Source organism: Alosa sapidissima, chromosome 18, assembly GCF_018492685.1.
Source record: "Alosa sapidissima isolate fAloSap1 chromosome 18, fAloSap1.pri, whole genome shotgun sequence".
NCBI lineage: Eukaryota > Metazoa > Chordata > Actinopteri > Clupeiformes > Clupeidae > Alosa > Alosa sapidissima.
Window position 1 is genome coordinate 9,873,041 of NC_055974.1, and position 13,869 is coordinate 9,886,909.

At 42.7% G+C, this 13,869-nt stretch overlaps 1 protein-coding gene across 4 annotated transcripts in view; it reads right to left on the reverse strand.

Moving 5' to 3' along the window:
- Positions 1-3,835, reverse strand: part of sorcs2 (sortilin-related VPS10 domain containing receptor 2) — a 221,453-nt gene extending 217,618 nt beyond the window's left edge. For 2 of the 4 annotated variants that reach the window (XM_042070438.1, XM_042070439.1), the window contains exon 1: positions 3,342-3,834. In XM_042070438.1, coding sequence (XP_041926372.1) covers positions 3,342-3,722 — 381 coding nt within the window. In that variant the 5' untranslated portion in view covers positions 3,723-3,834. Of the gene's footprint in view, positions 1-3,341 lie in introns of all 4 variants that reach the window. The other 2 variants (XM_042070437.1, XM_042070440.1) reach the window with 2 other exon arrangements.
- Between the last annotated feature and the right edge of the window lie 10,034 nt (positions 3,836-13,869).

A 13,869-nucleotide genomic window follows, 5' to 3' on the forward strand; every position in this document is an offset into this window, starting at 1 on the left:
CATCTTAGCATTCTAGGATTTACACCCCCCCCCCCCCCCCCTATCCATCAGGCCCACTGATCCACAACTGGAAAAGCCAGTGGCAGAAGCAGTTACTGAATAAAAATCCATCCCCATGTTATGTATGGCCGGCCGCGACAAAAAAATAAGGAAAATCTTACTAGGAAGTCAAGGTGTTTGAGAATATAGTGACAGAGGCACCCTGCACCTTTTTCCCCCCTAGGCATTGAATGATCCGTTATTGAACCGTTTCCACTCGTTTAAACGTGCACAGCTCTGAGGGTGGGAATGGGAAGCAGCCTTATCAAAGAAAGGTCAGACACCACTGTCGGTGCTGCCAGACATCTGAAATTCCAGACCAATGCCGGCAAAAGCACACGTGCACATTTTACACCCACACGCACACACACAGACACACACACACACACACAGTGGCGCCGCCAGGCGTAATCCTGTACGCACTGTGCGTACAATTTTTCAACGCTTTATTCATGAAAATCATTCAATATTACAACAATAAATATAGCTTGTGTACTGTCTTAATTGAAACATGCTTCACGCACAAATGATAGCCTATGTTTAGGGCAAAGAGAATGGACATCTCAACATAAGGATACATTAGAAGAAATGGTGGTGTAAACTTTGTCACGACATGATAAGCAGTTCAGGCGCTTAAAAACAACGTTACATTTAGGTGTTTAACAGTAAAAGGTGCACTGTTCTTATCAGTTATGATGAGGACAGTGAGATTAGGCATTGCATCCTATAGTCACTCTGTTTGGAACATCGTAGTTCGGGTTTCAAGATTGATAAGATTCAGTTGATGCTAGAGTATGGATCATCTCAAAGTTTGGGACAACCAAACAGCAGTGTAAGCAAATCCTTATTGTTAGGTGACCATAGCTGTCTTTTCTTTAGGCCTAGGCCTATCACAAATCGCGACATAGACTCGTTGCTTTCTTCTTTTCTTTTCTTTCCCTTGTTCGCGTGTTGGGTAGTGAAGCGATAATGCATTTAAAGCAATGTTCACGTCACGTGAGCCAGAGCCGATATGGCCAGAGCTGCTTGCTCTGTAAATGTATTTCTGTCCCACCCGTTAAAATTGTGTGTTTAGCAGCCAGAATTAAAAAAAAAATCACGGGGGTGAAATCTCCCTCATCCCAGAAATGTTAAAAAAAAAAAATTGTGGGGGGGGGCAAGGTGCGCAGACATACTCTCCATTAACTGGGCCAAGGTGCGTACTATGGAATACAACCCTGGCGGCGCCCCTGCACACACACACAGTTAAAGACATAATGCATATATGCACCTGCTTGCTTTTGCACACACAAACATAAGCCTTATTATATGCATTATGCACAAATACATACACCTAGACACTGAGGAGAGAGATCAAGCAGCCCAGAACAATTACAGATGGCAGAGAGCGAGTGGGCTTGCATGCACACACACACACACACACACACACGCACATGTGAGCTCTGAGCTCTGACTATAGTCTGTCACAAACAGACACACAGTGCTTCGCTTCACTTCACTGATTTGACATGAATTACTCACAAATGCATCAACATTCATCCTTATACTATGACATATGAATGTCCTCTCATGTAAATGTGCAAAAGTGCCATTCCTAACACATATATGATAAACCAGTGCAGGGCCGTATAGTCACCATAGACATTGAGGGGGACGTGTCCCCCCCAATATTCAAATATGACCAAAATGCAAAATTTGACCTGGTGGTTTTCCTTTTCGTTAGTGGCGTCAAAAGCTTCCATTTACTGCACCCTACCAAAGATCCTTGATTACTGTACTAGCTCCGCTTTAACCCTCTCTGACCCTACTGCGGTGAGGTAGGGCTGGCAACAATATCGCAAAAGCTCACAATTCTCACAAAACTTGTTGGAAAGGTGTAGCACAGGCTAAGGAAATCCCATACATTTTTGGAGTCGATCAGACTCAAAGGGAACTTTGAAACATTTTCCATATTGTAACGTTGTCGCAATGATAGCGAAAATTAAAAGTTTTATTTTAAATGATGAATTTGTGCAAGCCTGTGTCATTCATTTCTTTCACATGTCTTACAACAGAAATAATGCATTCATATGCTAGTACTAATGCCAGGAATTACCCTGTTTATAGGCCTCTTAGAAATGGTTGTTGCATCTTGCATATTATTTAGATGCGAACTCAAATGCGCATCCATGCAGGCAAAACGTAGGAATCAAATGTGGTGACGGCACACAAGTTGCAAAAAACGTTGTAACGACTTGTTTGTGAATATTTTTTGCATGGCCCTCAGACCCCACCACAGATTTGGTCACCCCCAATGTTGACACTATGACTACGGCCTTGAACCAGTGCATCATACTTCCCTCTCACACAGACACAACAAACAGACTAACCCAAACAGCTATGACAACAACCAAGTGGGCCAGGGAAACGTCATGACATTGTTGTTGTGAGTTGGATTACAAAAGCGTCTAAGGAGGTCAATTCCGTGGGTGTGGAAAGACAATGCTACTCGCACTTGTTTGCTCGCGATTAATCAACACAATGGAAGCATTTGGTCTTCGCCATGGTCCCTGGCACTCTAAAGAGAGGAGGAAGAGGGTAACAATACGTTGGTTCATCGAAGCGTTAGGACAGAGCGCTCTGTTGATGACAACACGGCGAAAGCCAGTGATGTCCCCGCCAGATCCTGTGACAGACCCGAGCAGACGTCAATAACAATGCCGACACAATGGCAAATACATAGATGATGTTTGTGGGCGACATCCGTTTTTGGTAGTCGTGACGCTGCAGTCGCAAATGTTTCCACCTAAAACTTTCTACTTTCAACCTTTTTAGTATGGCCTTGATCCTGAGACTGACTGGACTATGCTGGAAGGATAGAACAGGAGCTTTGTTGCATATAGACTGTAATTTATTTACTGTGTTCCCAGCACAGGCTGCTAAACCAGTTTCATAGCGAGTAAGTTTGTCATTCACCACCCGCTCCTAAACGGGCGTGCAAACAAAGACAGGTGCACTGTGCGTCACCAACCCCGCACGCTTCCGCTATCGGACAGCGCAGTAGCGCAAGCTCTGAAGTACCAAAACCAAAACATCCGACTTCTGGCATCAGGGTCAGAAAAGCTGCTAGGTACTAGAAATGGAGCCGATTTCCAACATGCGTAAAATTGTTTTGCAACAGCTTTTGCCCCAAAACACATAAATTATATCTTACGCCATATATGAACTGGTTAAGAGAGCAATTTGACACAATGCCACTACTGGCAGAACTCTTGCAGCACGGGGCAACCCGGATGGGACGGGGAGTAGAGTAGCCTACTTACGCTGCTGTTCTCGCCTGTCCAGTGTACCATTGCCTGGTTGTGAGTGGCATCTCCCTTGAGCACGAACGAGCTGCTGAGCAATGAGACTTTATCCCGGGCCGCCGCTCTTCTGAGTCGCCGGGGGAGCGCTTCACCCGGGTCAGCGTCCTGATGGGTGAATCCCGGCAGATGTGGCATTCCATCCCCGCCGCCGACGTCGTCCGCCGCGCTGCTGTCAAGCGCGCGGTCTCCACCGCTGCTGCGTTTCAAAAATCCGCCACTGTCACAAAGAGCCGGTTCCGTTGACAGTGCCATCCAGGCATAGACGAGAATCAGAGCCCAATACGGGCGTAGGGTAAGAACGGTTCGCTTAGGACGCAGACGTGCCACGCGCTGCGCCATGATAGCGCCTGGATCCCAGTACTGACAGAGCTGAGTGCGATGCGAGTTGAAGATAGATAGCTCTACTGTAGGCGAAGAGGGAGGCAGGGAGGACGACAGAGAGGGAGGGTGTAGAGCGAGAGCGAGGGCACACACGCTCGGGAAATACAACGTGGTTCAGCCCGTCAGCCAAACACCGAGAGAATGCGACTGGCCTCAACTCACAGGTGTAAGACTGCCATCTGGCGGTAAACTTAACGCTGTGTACAGTAGTCTTCAATTACTTGCAGAATAGCATCAGTCGCCCACACAATGGTGTGTGTGATTTCGCCGTTGTTTACTGAAGGTCGCGCATAATAACAGCTAATTGTAAATTATTTTCAGCTTGTTTTCCTTTTGCTTTTGTGATGTGGGAAATAGGTGTCACTGTCAAAGAAGAGTAATGAGGGCTAGGCATTTATGCAACAGGCTCGTATAATGAGTGAGAGAGACACACATTAATATTTATCCAGTGCCATCCTTGAACCATAGTTCTTACATTGTATAGTCAGCTGGTTTAGAAAATGCTTGGGAAAGCCTTTCGCCTATAACTATTTGACCAGAGTTTTTATTGAGCTTGGCAGCATCATCACAAAAGGAAGCATAATGTCAGCTTCCTAACCGTCTCTATTTCACACCATTTCCATAAACATGACACATCCCATGAGAGCCCAGGTCAAACTAACTGACTGCTGCGCTGGCTGGAGTGCTGTCTGCATGTGATTCTAATGAGATAAACTGTCAGTCACTCAGTCAGGAGAAGGGTTCGCTAAGTCCCTAGCCTGTAAACAGGCCACCTGTCAAATCCATCCCTCCCTCCCTCTCTCCCAGCTCCTCTCAGCACAGGGCAAGATAGATTAGTCATGCCTGGAAAGGCTCGAGGCCACTCATCTGTGGCTTCTTTAATGACCTCAAGCCAAGACAACTGTCCAGGTGGAGGGTTTTTGTTTTTCCTATCTCCTCTGGTTTTCATGGAAGGCGGGTGGAGAGACAGGCGGTCTCATTTCCACACTCCCCTCCATGGTCGAGCTCTTTCAAGTTCACAACGTAAAAGCGGTAGATGAATGTGATGCGTTTGACGGAGGGAGAGAGGAGGAGGAAGAGTGAGACAATGGGGCGGGGGGGGGGGGGGGGTGTTGATGGAGGCCCTGCCACTGGGCTGCCCTCTGATGTCAACAGCATTCTCTAATTACCCTCACTGCTCTCTGCTCGGGCCTACATTTTTTATAGGCTACAGGGCAGAGAGGAGTCAGTGTGTGTTTCTGCAAGAGAGAGAGAGAGAGACAGAGAGAGAGAGAGACTGTATGGAGTAATAGACTGACGTTTGAGAGAGAGAGAGAAAGAGAGAGAAAGCCAACAGAGAGAAAAAGAAAGATATGCATTCAAGAGTCTTTTTGTGGATGGGAATCCATTTAATGCAGCAGTTGTTCCTCTGTCTCTTTCAGGGAGTGAGTAAACCTACGTGTGCCTCACTGGTCACTGAAGAAGTGAAGTGATAGGTCTTTTCCCCTCATCAGTGCCCTCCTCCTCCTCCTCCCCCTCCTCCTCCTCCTCTATTCATCTCGCCTCTCTTACCTCATCAGCACCAATGACCTGGATTTGCCCTGTGGATTGAGGGCGCCGGTTGAACTCACAGGCCTCTGCCGCCCAGCACTCAACACACTTCGCCTTCATCCTCCTTCTTTTGCATCTCTCTCTCTCTCTCTTTCCTTCATCGTGTGACCACTGACCTGAAACCTCTTGATGGATAAAAGTGGCGGATTGTCTTGGAGGGCTACTGGGAGCTAAATGTGCGCTTTCAGCCATTGTTGACCCTCCTCTCTCTCTCTCTCTCTCTCTCTCTCTCTCTCCCCCACATATCCCTCTCTGCCTCATGCTTCTAAGAGCTTGCAGGGGGTAGCAGAGCATGGGAAGATCACTGTACAAGACTGTCCTTATCTGTCAGAGGCCTGCCACAGAGGGCGTCCATGTTCCAAGCCCTTCAAGAAGTCAAGAAGCACGCTGTCGCTGGCAAAAGACAACTTCACAGAGGTACCACAACAGATGAGTGATGTGTTTTAATATGACCTTTTTTTGTTCGATTCAAGAGTCCTCGGTTTCACAATTTTATATGTTATCAGCTTTTACCCAGTGACAGGTGATGAAATACCATGCTGTGTGATATGCCATCTAACCCAATCCAACATCACAACAGATTTGGCTGGTGACTGACTGGTAGGAGCTGCCTTCTAGTAATGATAGGGGCCCCCAGTTTGATACAATCCGCAAAAAGCTGTCCTTGTTTGACAGTGAAGAAGTTTGAGTGAAAGCGCCTTTATGGGTTTATTTTTAGAGGTATGTCTGGTAAGGCAACAAAATAAACACCCAAAGAATTTCTGTTCACAATAACTGCAAAAACACCTAAATGAACTTCACTCAATGGTTTTGTTGTTGTCATGAATTGCAAATTGAGTACAGTGACACTAATTGTCAGAGATTGAATGAGGCAGTGAGATGCTGGTTTATAAATGTCAAGCTTTGTGTTTTACAGACTCGCCCAGGGGGGAAAAAAGTTGGAAATTGATTTTCTAATCCCCTTTAAGAGAGACAGGTAAGACAGCCAAACAACTTAAAGGTCAAATAAAGTCTGTGTGTCATTTCTAATTTTTTCCTCTCAGTTAATGTGATAGTCTGAATACTTTCAGCACTGCCTGTTTCACTCAGTGTTCTCCTCCTGTGGTATGGCAGTATGGGGCTCCGTAAAGTGAACTTGTTCGGTATTCATGAATTCAGAATGTGCTCATACGTTTACCTCACTGACATACTGATCCAGAGAGAATTGAACGGTGAGCACATTCCCTTTTTATAATTACATATACTGTGCCAAAAGAAATGATGTCGAGCAGATATTGACCTGTATACTTATAGTGTAATTACACTAATAACCCAGTAGCCCTTTCTACATATACAGGGATGTATGTACGTGTGTTTGAAAGAGAGAGATTGTGTTTCCTTTCTTTACCTTACCACACCATATGATGTGTGATTTAGTGTTTTACAGTTACATTCTGAGGGAAAGTCCACAGACACGCACCGTCTACCTATTTCTGAGTACAAACACACACACACACACACACACACACACACACACACACACACACACACACATACACACACACGGCCACACAAATTAACTATCAGCTTTAAATGACTAATGCAATCCAATCCACACTTTTAACACACACACACACACACGCACGCATGCACGCACACACGCACGCGCACACACACACACACACACACACACACACACTAGACATAGACATAACACACACTGTCACACATCACACACATCACTGAATCATTACTGACATCATCCCATCTTGCCCATAAGGCATGCCTGAAGCAGCACTGCAGGCTGAAAAAGAATGCATCTCTTCCAAAGTCAGAAAATTAACTTGATATCATGATAAAACTGCACTAATGAAAAATAAAGTTCATGTGTATAGTGCAATTTCTGGCACAACAGCAATTCAAAGCACTTTGAAATGTGAGCATGAATTCACATTAATTGCAGGAGGTGATGATGAGGGTGAATGAGCTTTTGAGATGGTTTTCTCACATACATGTACAGTATACACACATGTACACCTGTCTGTGTACACACACACACACACACACACGCACACGCACACACACACACACACACACACACACACACACACACACACACACAATCACTTTCTCACTCTGAGTGCTCTCTTGGAACTTGTGTGCAGCATTGACATGTCAGTGCCAAAAAGCTGAGTTGTTTTGTTGGCAAATGAAACAATCCCTCTGAGGGTAAGCTTTGCTTTGGAGTGATGAGTGATGTGCTGATGTGTGAACACACACAGGCAAGCATACACACACACACACACACACACACACACACACACAAAGAGAGTAAAGGATCAGACAACTAAAACTGTGAGGGAAGGGAAACAACAAGGCACGTTAACTGAAAAAAGGTTCCTATGGATTGTAGCTACAGCCTGTCTCTGTCTGAGTACTGCCAACAGGTAGCCTGGCTAGCGCCACCACTTCTCAATGAGACGTGGTCTGGAAACCAAACGTTCATTTTCTCGTATTTGAAAAAAATGCCCAGATCCGTTTATTGGGTGCCACGGATGTCTATCAAATGCGTCTGTGCATAGCTCATCATCGTCTTGCTTTCCCCCCTGTTCTGTGATTGGTTCCCTATCTCAGGCGAAAATTTGCTCCATGGTCTCCAGGCTGCCTTAGCAGCGTGAATCAAATCGCGCGCAAGGCAGCATGGGAACACCCAGGCTAGCCAACAGGCATCTGAATCACTGCAATGGGAATGGGACATTGAGACTATCATTAGCAACTGTGAATATGGATAAACTGCTCTAAAAAAGACCCCTCAAGAAATCTTAGCCCACTATTAGTATTCCTTAATTGTGTTGCTAATTTCTTATTTGAAACCACATTCAATGTTCACATTTGCAGATATCTGTGTAATATTCCTTCTAGCAAGTAGCCTGCACCAGTGATTCTCAAACTTTTTCAGACCAAGGACCACTTAACCAATAAAATAAAATAAAAACTCACAGACCACCTAGCTTAAAAAAACAGAGTAGACCTACTTCAACAGTATATTACACAATAGGCCTACTCACTGAACAACCTTGCTTATTGTCTTTGCACCTTGTTTATTGTGTCAGAGGATTCATAGGATTTAAACTGGCATAGCTTACATAGTTAGTGTTTGGATTTACATACAAGTTGGTTCAATACTGCAAACAACTCATCTATATTATAATTTACCACCAGTGGTCCCCGGACCACACTTTGAGAAACACTGGCCTACACCACACCTTTAAATATAATCACCTATCACCTTTACTTAAAGGATCAAGGATCTTTTAATGTCATGCCAATATTCACATGCAGGAATGAAATTCAGTACGCTAAAGGTCCCTTCATAAAGACACACAATAAAGAGAACCACTTATCCTGGAAACCACGGCAACCAACAAAACACAACAGAGGGCCAGATGAGGGCAGAGGCCAGAAAAACCTGATTAGTAGGCATTGTATGTTAAGTCTGTTTGAAGCAGAATCTCTTTACGTTGGTGGCATGGAGGCACAGTTCTACATAATTTAAATATATGCAGGCAAATGATAAACAGTGAGGAAAAATGTTACGAGTGACAGCGCTCCCTCTGCGGATCTGACCTCATTACTCTGGTTGCACGAAGATGACAAGTTCTAGAAAATTCCCCTCTCATGTTTTATGTACAGTGGGTTGTCATTTTGCTACTTAGTTTTTCTGGTTTTCTTTTTGCTGCTGGTGACATCACTTTCAGTGCTAAATTAGTCAGAGGGTCGCAGTTTCTTTTCGGCTTCTCTTCTTGGTCTTTTTTCGTTCTCTCTCTCTCTCTCTCCATGACATCAGTGTGCGTTTTAGACATCTTTTGCTTGCCTTTTCATCATGAAGAGGCACCCAGTCTGATTTTTTTTTATGAATATAATGTTAATACACTCTAGTATGTAAAGCATACTCAGAGGGCCATTCTTGTGTCAGGTCTAAGGGTCTTCCTAGTATGAATATATGTGTATGGCCGCCACTACCTGGTTATTAGGTTGAATTCTAAATGACTCACCTCACTAAACCTTCACTGTTAGATTGTTGTTATGGCCATGTGCTTTATAACTGTAAAATACATACAGAAAGCGCTGTTTCAGTAAACCCAAGTGAAGCTGAGGTTTAGTTTATTCACAATGGTTTTCCATGTTTATGAGGCTACACATTTTAATTTTGAGGCAGAACATATGGAGAACTAGCAGCCCTGTTGGTTCAGTTCTCCCCAGATATGAAAGCAAGAGTGCATTGATGTAAGAATACACAGGCATTACCAAACCACATGCTTTTCTGCTCAGCTGAATGAGGTAAATAGTACAATCCAGACAGATCTTCTATATAAAATGCATAGAGGCAGAGGTGGAATATGGATAATTTTACACAGTTGTAGAGGGAGAAGTGTTGACAGCTGTATAGGAGGTTGCGGAATTGGCTGATGGGGTTCGTGTGAAGGGCTTCAATTTGTTATTCTGTGGTAGCACTTAGCAAAAACAGCTGCTTAGGAGGAGATATGCTCATCTGAACGGGAGAAGAAATCAATTAGTCAGACATGGAGAGTGGAGGAAAGAGAGGAAAGATGCGGAGGAGGGGTTCCAAACATAAATGCAATTTTGTAAAATACAGTTCAGTATATTGCTAAAAATATGGTTTTATATATTTCATATGTACAGCATTTCTCCCACTCACAGTAAGTGATGAACTCCTAAATGTCCTTTTCTTTTTTTTTCTGAGTGAAAACCCTAGTCAATCAATTGAAAGGCTCACTGCATGGCCTTCTATAAACTGCAGAAATATAGTTAGCAGCAGCGGTGTTTATTCACACTGCCAACACTGCCAAGCTACACAACCAAACCACATTTTACCTCACAAAAACATTGAAAGACTAATACACTCTTTATATCTTTACATGACTTATGACTTTGAAAATCCTTTTATTTTGCTTAGTAAACCTTTCAGTCCCTAAAACGAGGACACCTTTAACCATCTCATATGCTCATTATAAAGACTGCTTCACTTCCTATTGCCCTTGTGCCCCCAGTGTGGTTAGCCTCGCCTGCTGAAACTCCTGACACAATATGCGTCTCTCCAGACACACTCACTGGGCCCCCTCTCTATGTGACAAGTCCCAAACAACATGCTCCCTATCTTGACAAACAGATGCTTTTTGAAGACTGCTCCCCTCTTCAGTAAAAAAAAAAAAATAGCCTGCAGCCCTGGTAAAGAAATATTGAATGTCAAGGACGTCAACACATATTCGTCCAATAGCTTGCATTTCTACTCCCTTTATGTTATGCGGTTTGGAATGGTGGACAGTCTCTCAAATAGACCAGATTGTGGTTTGTAGATTGTAAATTGAGATGAAAGCAGCCTAGAGGGGTGTCCTCCACAGACAAGAAAATAATTGTGAGCTTCAGTCTCCATTGTGTGTATATCTTTACCCTAATTCACTGGGGATGACAGATTACCAAGATAGAAAAAAAGATGAATTCCTTTGAACTGTTTCAATTTTATTCCTACCTAATTTCTGACCTTGTTTTTGTATTGTTGAATGATCTGTCCATGAAACCTATGGCACTGGTTCATAATCTGGAAACAATAAAACACTATTGACAAAAAATAGTGTAGATGACATGATAGGCCAACATTGACATCAACTTTGTGTGCCGTGTTAAAGGTTAAAGGCAGTTATAGGTGCAGTCAGCAATTTTTAAACGATTTCAAGCCAATAACATTTTTGTCACATTCAGCAATCATCTCACCATGACCGCTATAGCTGCCAATTCTGTGAGTAGGCGACACTGTAAAAAAAACCTGGTCTCTGTAGCCCAGGCTCCAAAAACTGGAAACAAACAAACTGGGGGTAGCACCTTGCCTGGAGTTTTTCTGAGCTACCTCTCTGTCGTATTCCATTTGGCCCTTAGTTCAAATATAATGTTAGCCTGTCTAACGTCAGACCTCATCTCATTGAGATGGGGTCTGGGAACTAGACATTAATTTCCTCGTATTTGAAACGTGGTTTACGAATGCCCAGAGCCGTTTATTGGGCGCTACGAATGTCTATCAAATCCGTCTGTACGTAGCTCATAACGGCTTCGGTGTGTCGTCATCGTCTTGATGCCGTCATCGTCTATCCCTGCTCCAAACACATCTGATTGATGTCTGTGTAAATACTGTGCTGCTGAACCAAGCATGTTTGTCTAATCAAGAGTCTCACTGATGATGTATGTCAGAGCAAGATGCGGTGGTGATCCAGGAACAGCCCTATGCCCTGCTATCTTCTAAAAAGGATTTAAAGCAACACATGGCAGTTCCTTTAAATTAAATAATCGCTTCAAGCTCATTCTAATGCTACACTGATTTATAATACGGAGAATGAAGTCTCTGACATTGCCAATGTACATACGGAACGCTTGATATTGGAAAATGTAATACTGTTCATTGGGTAGGATCATGACCCTTTTATAAAGGTGATGTATATCTTATGATTAATATTAGACAGTGTTTTTGTCAACATATAAAAGCCAATCACACACTGACGTCTGTGCTCTCTGCATGCCCCACCAGTTCTCTTTGTATTCCCACTTAAATGTAACCTTTAAAATGTATTATACTGAACAAAGTGTACAGAGATGTGTTTAAAATGGTTTATTTATTTGCATATAAATCCAAAACCCACAGAATGTTTCATTGTAATGCTCAATTAAAAAAAAATGAACAATCATCTGAACCTGGTGTTTCCTAAAACCCTTCACTTTAATATCAACCATTCATAATTGTAAGCAGGGATTCATAAGATTTTCCTACCATTTCCACTTACAATTCAAAATTGAAGTCGTAAAGTTTAGGCCTCATGCCTAACATGCTCAATAATTTATTCAGACCTGGGAGACTGAGAAAACTTTCCCTGTTAGGAGCCTTGCAAGATTACAAAAGCCAGGAAACTCAAACATTACATAACGTTCTCAGACTGTATTTATTGAAAACAAGCCATTGATTTCATCAATAAATATCTGTGATTCTAACCTAACAGCTACCATGTGGACTGCTTTGCATTGGATTTGCCTGGTTGTTTGACTATATGACGTCTTTTAAGCAAACAGGAAAGAAGAAGACATCTAGAATGCTAAAGAGATCTAGATCTGTACATATAAGTTATCCAAAGCATTGACTGTAATGCTGGAATAGTGAGTCAATTAAGGCAATGGGTCTGCATTCTCAGACAATCAAATCCTTTTAAAGGACGTTTCACTCCAAAGTGCAATTCTGCAGTACAATTCTGATATATTTCCACAGTTACAGTGGACAAACTATGAAACTTTATTTACAGTTCAAAGAAAATGAACCTCTAGCCTGTCAGTAAGCTACTTTAACTGTAGAGTGGCTGCTTCACACACACATTTTACCACATCAGTATTTATTTACATTTAAATTAAATACATAATATTTAAAATTGAACAGGGAACAGATTAGAATGTTGGTCAAACTATAATAAGGAGAATAGTAATAATAAACAACAATATCAATTCAATCAATAGCCTAATAAAATAAGCAATGAAAATGAGTGGAAAAGCAATAATAAAACAATAATGTCCATTCAATCAATAATATAAAAACAATGACACGGTAAGACTACATTAAGGAGAATATCAATAATAAACAATAATGTCAAATTAATCAACACCCTAATGAAAATAAAACAATATTATACAAACCATAACACATAAGAAGCGCTTAAACAACTAAGTAGGCCTACATGTTGAACAGGACTGTCTTTAGACCACTCTTAAACGACCCAAAACTACCACAGGAACGGAGAGCACTGGGCAACTCATTCCACCCACATGGAACCACTGAGGAATAGTCTTGAATTGGACCTAGTTTTTATGACTGGACAAATATGTAAAACGAAAACCACTTCACCTCTAGTGACAAGGGCATTCTCATGTATAGAAAAAAAGGAACATTTCGTTGCTGTCAATAAAGTTATTTGCAGGCTGGTGCCCTCCTTTCCTTTAAATCAAGTGGTCACCAGTCGCCACGTGAAGGCGTCATTTCCCCAATTTAGACCGATAAGCGTCATAAGCCTATTCATCTGAATGACAACGGTAAACATAGCTTGGAAGAGTCGTTTGTTTGGGTTACTTTGGCTTCCAAATTGGCCTCAAGAGTGTTGTCTTTACATAACATCATGATTGTGCCAGGCAAATGTAAAGCTACGTTACGTTATAAAGTTCTGTACGTGTTTTGATAACTTACGTTGACGCAAACAAATTGGACCACACTGTTGCCAATCTCTGGGTCATTAGTGTATTTTTGCTATCCTTAAATTCGTGCACGAAGTTGAAAAATAGCCTTTACACAATGCAAAATTACACACAGCCTTTGTTACAGCATTGTGTCCTTGTTCACGTGTGTAGCATTTGACCTTTAACTTCCGCTCTACCAAACTACAGGAAGGAAAGGGGACGCTTGCGCGTATTTGACTGGACGGGCTAACGGGGA